Source organism: Procambarus clarkii, chromosome 45, assembly GCF_040958095.1.
Source record: "Procambarus clarkii isolate CNS0578487 chromosome 45, FALCON_Pclarkii_2.0, whole genome shotgun sequence".
In the NCBI taxonomy this organism is placed as follows: Eukaryota; Metazoa; Arthropoda; class Malacostraca; order Decapoda; family Cambaridae; genus Procambarus; species Procambarus clarkii.
In genome coordinates, this window is record NC_091194.1 from 15402821 (window position 1) to 15410763 (window position 7943).

Below are 7943 nucleotides of genomic sequence, written 5' to 3' on the forward strand. Positions count from 1 at the left end.
GGTTAGCTGTTGCTAATTTAATTAGTGTTTGATGTGAAGTGCTTCTGCTATGTTGATTCTCCTATATCTGTGTTGTTGGTCGGGGTGTCTCTAGTGATGGGCTGGTTGTGTACAGAAATGATGCGATCTTCAATAGAGCCTTTTGTGCATGGTCAAGAGCCTTGAAAAGAGATGTTGTCGTGCCTATATATAGAGAAAGTTGATGCCGACATGTACCAATTGGGCATATAAAAGCACTGACAACATACGAATCTTTCAAGGCGTTAAGTTAAAAATTAACAAACTATAATTAGTTTGTATCATTTCTATCAATCATTTCCTTCAAAATAACGAATGTCCTTCAATGTATATGAAAATTTCCGATCCTTTTATAAATTTAAAACAAAGTTTACTATACTTGATTTTTCTTGCCAACAATTCATAATGCTTTAAAAGTGTTCAGAAAATGTGCAAGAAAGTTAACGCATCTTTGAAAGGTTTTCTGATTTTCTTGGTGACAATCACTGGAACTATATTTTGTTACTGGACATACCGTCACTCCTGCTTTATCATGGGAGCTTCAAGACTTTAATATATCAAAACTACGTTGAACTACAACTAAGAGTTGCATTATTTGCGTGGATATTAGGCCAACTAGGTGATATAAGTACACACACACACCAGAGGGACTGGTGGCTGAGTGGACTCGTAGTCCTGTGAACCGGGGTTCGATTCCCGGTGCCGGCGGGAATCGACCTATGTTAACTATGTAATGGCATGAGTTTGGAAGCGGTACTCTAGATTTCAACTAACAAAACCCGTTCTTACTTTCTTACTAATAATGGGAAGGCTATTATATATATATATATATATATATATATATATATATATATATATATATATATATATATATATATATATATATATATATACTCAACAAAAGCACTGAATTCGACAATAAATCTTATTCTACATGGGACCAGAAATACATCTTGGGATACAATTTCACAACTGGTTTTACTGAGCAATACAGGATTATTTTACACTGAATAGATATGAGGAACTCGGTTACGTTACAGAACTGTTGAGCTCGAGACGGATACTTTTCAGCGGGAGGATCTCCAACATGGCGACGGGTGGAGGAGATGCCCAACCACTCGGATAAAGATGGTTCCCCGTGCTTTGAGGAGGATCAAGAAGCAGGAAGCAAGGAAGCACACATCACCGTAAGGTGACCAGACGAGAGGCGGACCGCCGCCACTACGACCTGATATAAACAATAGCCATCCCGGCCCCACGTGGTCTGATGTAAACAATGACCATCCCGGCCCCACATGGTCTGATGTAAACAATGGCCATCCCGGCCCCACGTGGTCTGATGTAAACAATGACCATCCCGGCCCCACGTGGTCTGATGTAAACAATGGCCATCCCGGCCCCACGTGGTCTGATGTAAACAATGGTCATCCCGGCCCCACATGGTCTGATGTAAACAATGGCCATCCCGGCCCCACGTGGTCTGATGTAAACAATGGTCATCCCGGCCCCACATGGTCTGATGTAAACAATGGCCATCCCGGCCCCACGTGGTCTGATGTAAACAATGACCATCCCGGCCCCACATGGTCTGATGTAAACAATGGCCATCCCGGCCCCACGTGGTCTGTTGACAAACATCGACTACACAAAGGCAGGCCAAATTCTCCTGACTTGAAAACATTTATCATTTCATTTGTAACCACGCCACTCAGGGTAGGAGTGCTTGGTAACCACGCCACTCAGGGTAGGAGTGCTTGGTAACCACGCCACTCAGGGTAGGAGTGCTTGGTAACCACGCCACTCAGGGTAGGAGTGCTTGGTAACCACGCCACTCAGGGTAGGAGTGCTTGGTAACCACGCCACTCAGGGTAGGAGTGCTTGGTAACCACGCCACTCAGGGTAGGAGTGCTTGGTAACCACGCCACTCAGGGTAGGAGTGTTTGGTAACCACGCCACTCAGGGTAGGAGTGTTTGGTAACCACGCCACTCAGGGTAGGAGTGCTTGGTAATCACGCCACTCAGGGTAGGAGTGCTTGGTAACCACGCCACTCAGGGTAGGAGTGCTTGGTAACCACGCCACTCAGGGTAGGAGTGTTTGGTAACCACGCCACTCAGGGTAGGAGTGTTTGGTAACCACGCCACTCAGGGTAGGAGTGTTTGGTAATCACGCCACTCAGGATAGGCGTGCTTGGTGACCACGCTACTCTTGTGGGAAAAACCTGCTGGGATTGATATAAGAGGAGACTACCAGGGACTTGTACTGAACTAAATTAAAAAATTACTGTCTGCAAATTAATTCAATTAAAATCTCTAGCTAGGGTTGTAAATCCTAAATCCTCTTTTCCTAATGACAAACTGTGGGCTGTAAGGGACAGGTGGGGTGAATGACTATGTTGATAGAAGTTCCAATCCACCTGTAGACAGGGATCTCACATCAGCTTGTATTTTATACAAGGATAAGATTTGATAAATTCAGTTATCTGACTGAACACTGGCTCTGTTTAAATCAGGGATTTAAACATACATAGTCTAACCTAGCACCATAACTTAACAGCCAATATGTACTTATACTATAAACAACAAATTAAATTGTAAAAGTATAATAAATGACCTTAAATGTAGTCTAAATACTGTCAAGTACTAGAAATTATATTCAATTAAATGAACTTATATGATAACTTATAAATAACTAAGCAAGCAATTGATAATTTAATTTATATATTCAAATATATATGCAGACATATTCACTTTATACAGTTAGCTTGACTGAATCTCTTCCAAGACTGTGGACACTTGTGAGGTTTTTACTTATTGAGGCTGAATTCTTTTCTGACAGAATGGACACTCATGAGGTTCAGTGCTTGGATAAGATTCACAGCTACACTACAATTTTAATAAACGTACCGATATGTGAGGCTTAGCCTCGCTTTTTAACCAACAGACAGATTTATAGGATATTAAAGCTACACAAGCATACAATTGGCCAATCATATACCAAATAACCTTCAATATACTTCTCTGCCAGTCGGGGTGCCTGTCTGACAAGTTTGCCAGACTGATTAACTCTCTCTTGTTGAGTTTAGGCACGATATTTTGCTACAGCGTTGCTGTATGATGATCTGGTAGCGTTGCTACGTGATTGTCCCTGCTGTTGCAGAAGAATGAGTTGATAAAGATAAAGAATGAAGGTGGAGGAAACCGTGTCACCGTGATCTCCACTATACACTCTTATTTTATGTAATGTTCCAGGATTTTCCTTGTAGATATTGTCCAGGTACTCCCCCAGTTCTAGAGAGTATTCACTGGCGATAAAAAATATTAGATAAGGTGTCCTTGAGCTGGTAATGTTCGCTAAGGATCAGTCACTTGTTCACTCAATTGTAAACAAACGCGGAGTGCCTCGAGGCATCGTCGTGGGCGCTTCTCGCCCCCCGAGAGCCTTCCCCCTCTCCCTTGAGAGGTAGCTTGCAATGAATATTGATTGATTATTTTTACAGTCTAGACTTATGATTAAGATAAGATGTGATTATAATATAATTAGATATAAGATTTAAAGATTATAAGTAGTATTTGAAAGTACCACTGAATCTTATTAAGGATTCGATTTTTAATCCTACCGGATGTTGAATCAATGTTCCAATAGTTTTTTAATTAAGAAGTCCTTCTAGAAGCTTCTGGATCCTTGAAAGATCATGTACAAAGTCACGTAGGCATCAAAAGGGCCCCTATTGCGTACGTGTTCATGGTGCCATTGTCATCCAGGATCAAGCTATAATGAATCTTTAATGATTCAAATATGATTTGATACGATTTAGATATGATTTTGATATGATTTAGATATGATATAGAAATTATACATTTCTTAGATGATTATTAGATATGGTGGGTAAAAATTTCCCACATCTTCCAGAGGGAGAGAACTGGCACAGAGTCCAATACTTAGGACAATAGTAACCATATGTATTTATTTACTCTCCATTGGATTGATAATACAAGTGCAAATTTTGCTTGCACTTTTGTGCTGCTGTCCGTTGTGGACGATTGTGTCTGTTAGGAGTCTGTGGGTCTTGTGGAGTTAGAGTGTCTTGAGGTCTCTCAGGATCTAACTGCAGCTGGCTCACTGATTCCATGTGGATGAGTTTGTCCAATGTCTTCAGGGAAGTTGTTCCTTTAGACAGGATTTTGACTATTCTCAAAATCCCCTGACTATCTGGATGGACTGAGACAACTTTACCTAATGGCCTGTCAGCCCTAGGGCCATCACTGTCTACCAAGACAATATCGCCAGGTTGGAGATTAGCTATATTATGGGGGACATTGGCCCCATAGTGATGTTCTCGTAGAGATGTAAGATATTCTTTTGTCCAAACATCATTCCATTTTTGGATTATGCTGGACAGATGCTTATACCCCTGAACCAACTCGCTCTGACCCACATATGAGGGATCTCTGATCTCATCATCCACTAGAGATGGTACTGGAGACAGAAGTCTTCCATACATTAGGTGGGCAGGACTTAATGGCTCACGTTGAGTAGGATCCTCAGACAAGTAAGTCAACGGCCGGTTATTCACCCTTGATTCTATTTCCGTGATTACTGTCTGGAGTTCTTGAAGATTGATTTTCTGACGGTGTAGAGATTTTCTCAAGGATCTTTTTACAGTTCCTATTAACCGTTCATAAAATCCTCCGTGCCATGGGGCTCTCGGAGGGATAAATTTCCATCTGCAATGACGCTGTTCCAGTGTGGAAGTAACTGCAGGATGGGAACAGATTTCCCGTAGACATGCTTCTCCAGCTACCAAGTTTGCTCCGTTATCTGAAATCATCAGCTTAGGGCATGATCGGCGTGCTGCGAATCTGCGGAAAGCTTGAATAAATGATTGAGCAGTCATATCGGGTGTTACCTCTAGATGTACTGCCCTGGTGGTAGCACAGGTGAACAGACAGATGTATGCCTTGATAGGTTGCTTATCTGCAGTCCCTGTTAGATATATTGCTCCTGTATAATCTACTCCTGTCGTTTCGAAAGGTTGTAGATGGACCACTCGTTCCTTTGGTAGGGGTGGTGGCCCTGGATAAGAGCAAGTTCTTGCATCGTACCTTCGGCATATCATGCAATTCTTTAAGATTGATTTGACTGACTGTCTTCCCTGAGGAATCCAGTACTGCTGTCTGATTTGTGTGAGTGTGTCTAACACTCCTCCATGTTTGATGATTTGTTGATGTGTATGCAACACAATCAACCTTGTGATCCAATGATTTTTTGGTAAAAGCCATGGATGCACGGTATCTAGATTGATATCTGCGTGTTTAAGTCTCCCTCCACAACGCAGAATGTTGTGATTTTCTTGGTCTATCCACAGACCGAGATTGTGTTTTAACTTATGCGGAAGATTTTCATAGTTATTCCCATAAGTTTCTCTCTGGGCTTGTCTTACCCAATAGAGAAGTGCATCTGGAAAAGTGTATTTTATACCTTTTTTCCTGAGATATTGAAACACGTTCTGTGTTACATTGATTAATTTGATGAGCGAGGAGTAACGAGTACAATCCAAGACTGATATTTGAGCTCGCTGCCTGGTGGTAGTTATGGTTTGTGTCGTAATGACGTGTGGCTTTTGTTCAGGCCAACTACCATTCACTAACCATCGAGGCCCATGAAACCAAATATCTGCCTTTGCAAACTGTTTAAATGTCATACCTCTTGATAAGAGATCAGCTGGATTATCCTTTGTTGGTACATGCAACAATTGAAAGCCTGCGGAAATTTCTTTAATTTCCGAGACGCGATTTTTTACATATGGAGTTGGACAGTTGTCGTTTCGTACCCATTGTAAGACAGCTTCATTGTCAGACCATATAATGACATCTTTGATGTTCATGGTTGACAAGACTTGTTTGATATGCACTGCTAAGCGTGTGCCAGTTAGCAGTGCTGTTAATTCCATCTGAGGCAAAGTCCTCTTTTTTAATGGAGCGACTCTGGCCTTAGAGGTGATAAGATATGATTGATTAGAAGTCACTAAGTAAGCACAAGCTCCAAAAGCTTTGGCTGACGAGTCTGCGAATACATGTAGTGATACTTCTTCATTTTCCTCGACTATGTGTCTTGGAAAGATTATCTTTTCAACTAAAGTTTGTTCTTGAGCTACTTCCATCCAAGCTTTTTGTAACTGGATTGGTAGTGGATCATCCCAACCAACCTTAGCCTTCCATGCTTGTTGCACCAATAAACGCCACTTGATAGTCAAAGGATTTAGTAGACCCAGTGGGTCGAATACTTTGCTTACTTGTGAAAGCAAATCCCTTTTTGTAGTGATGTTGTAATTTACTGGCACAGATTTGATCGATATTGTGTCCGAGATTAAATCCCAATCCATACCTAACACCTTTTGTGTTTCTGGTACGTGATATTCAGGGTAATCTCTTGCTATTTGATTATTCAATGTTGCATTATTAGAGGCCCAAGATTGTAGTGGCATGTTGGCACCTTGTAGCTCCTTGTTGGCCTCTTGATATAATTGTAACAATTCAGTAGTACTGTTAACTGTCCCTTGAAAATTATCTACATACAGATTTTGACTGATTTCAGTCTTACAGGGACTTGATGATTTCTTCAGATGAGTATCTAGAGTTGCTTGCAACAGAAATGGACTGCTTGTCGCGCCGAAAAGAACTGAAGAGAATCTGAAAGTCACTACAGGACTATTGACATCTTCTGGGTTCTCTACCCATAGAAACTTAGTGAAGTCTCTATCTTGTTCCTGCAAGCCAACTCTTAGAAAGGCCTTACTTATATCTGCTGAATACGCATATTTGTTAAGTCTAAACTTCAACAGTATGTCATACAATTTCTGAGTTAGACTAGGACCTGTTTGCAAACAATCATTTAGACTGGTTCCTTGGGGTCCAGATTTAGAGCTACAATTAAAAACTATCCGTAAAGGAGTTGTTTTTGATTCTCTCTTTACAGCCATGTGTGGTAAAAAATGGCCTGTTTGCTTATTGTCATGTTTCACGACTTCGATGAATTTATTCTTTAATTGTTGAGCAATAATCTCATGATAGAGTTTTAAATGCTCAGGCCTTTTTCTTAGCTTTGCTAGTTGAGATTTAAATTGACTATAAGCCATGTGATAATTGGTAGGTAAGGTTTTATGGTTGATTTTCCATGGTAGCCTTACCCAGTACTGTCCATCATAGTACTGTACAGTTTCTAAGTATTGATTATATGCACAGACATCATCAGGACTTGGTTGTTCAGGAATTATTCCTATGGCATCAAGTTCCCACAATTGAGGTACAGATTCTAATCCATCATCAATCATGTGGGGGATTTTAAGTGGTGACTGTTCTTTGCCTAGTCATGCCACTATTACAGTTTCTGTATGATGTGATTTTTCAGGAGTTGAAGGTTCAAGATCTAGTATAGGTCCTGTCATCAATATGCCTCCTGCTGATTTGAGTATATTCATACCCATAGATTCTTCTGATCCCAGAATGAATCGATGATAGTAGTCAGCTCCAATCAGGATTCCGATATCCCCTATGTAGTCAGAATCAAGTAGAGGATCTGCTAATTGGATTCCTTTTTCTTTTAGGAATTTAATTGTGGCTGTCAGACCAGTCACTTCCATTTCAGTAGGAATTTTATCAACTACTATGGCTTCTACTGTCCTTTGGGATGTACCTAGACAGACATTGAGTTTTACTACTGGAAAGGTTCTACGACCAGAATTAGTAAAAAACCCTGATATGGATGTAGATACTTGCTTTGAAGATTTAAGTTGTAAATCTTCTGCCATCTTTTTACTGATAAAGGTTTTCTGTGACCCTTGATCAAAAAAGCCTCTAGTTGGAATACAAATTCCTTGATTGCATAGTTCTAGCTGTGCAGTAGGCAATATGGCTGCTGTAACAAT

General features: G+C 40.7%; 1 protein-coding gene across 1 annotated transcript; it reads right to left on the reverse strand.

Annotated features, from left to right (window-relative positions):
* Positions 1-2041: 2041 nt before the first annotated feature.
* Positions 2042-7349, reverse strand: LOC138350474 (uncharacterized). Its single transcript, XM_069301452.1, has 2 exons — positions 2923-7349; positions 2042-2432 (listed from the first exon to the last, which is right to left on the reverse strand). Exon 1 carries the CDS (start codon positions 7347-7349, stop codon positions 3987-3989), a length of 3363 nt encoding a protein of 1120 aa, XP_069157553.1. The 3' UTR covers positions 2042-2432; positions 2923-3986.
* Positions 7350-7943: the final 594 nt, after the last annotated feature.

Coding starts and splice junctions, on each gene's coding strand:
- LOC138350474 (XM_069301452.1), bottom strand. CDS start 7,349: ATGATTGATGATGGATTAGAATCTGTACCTCAATTGTGGGAACTTGAT.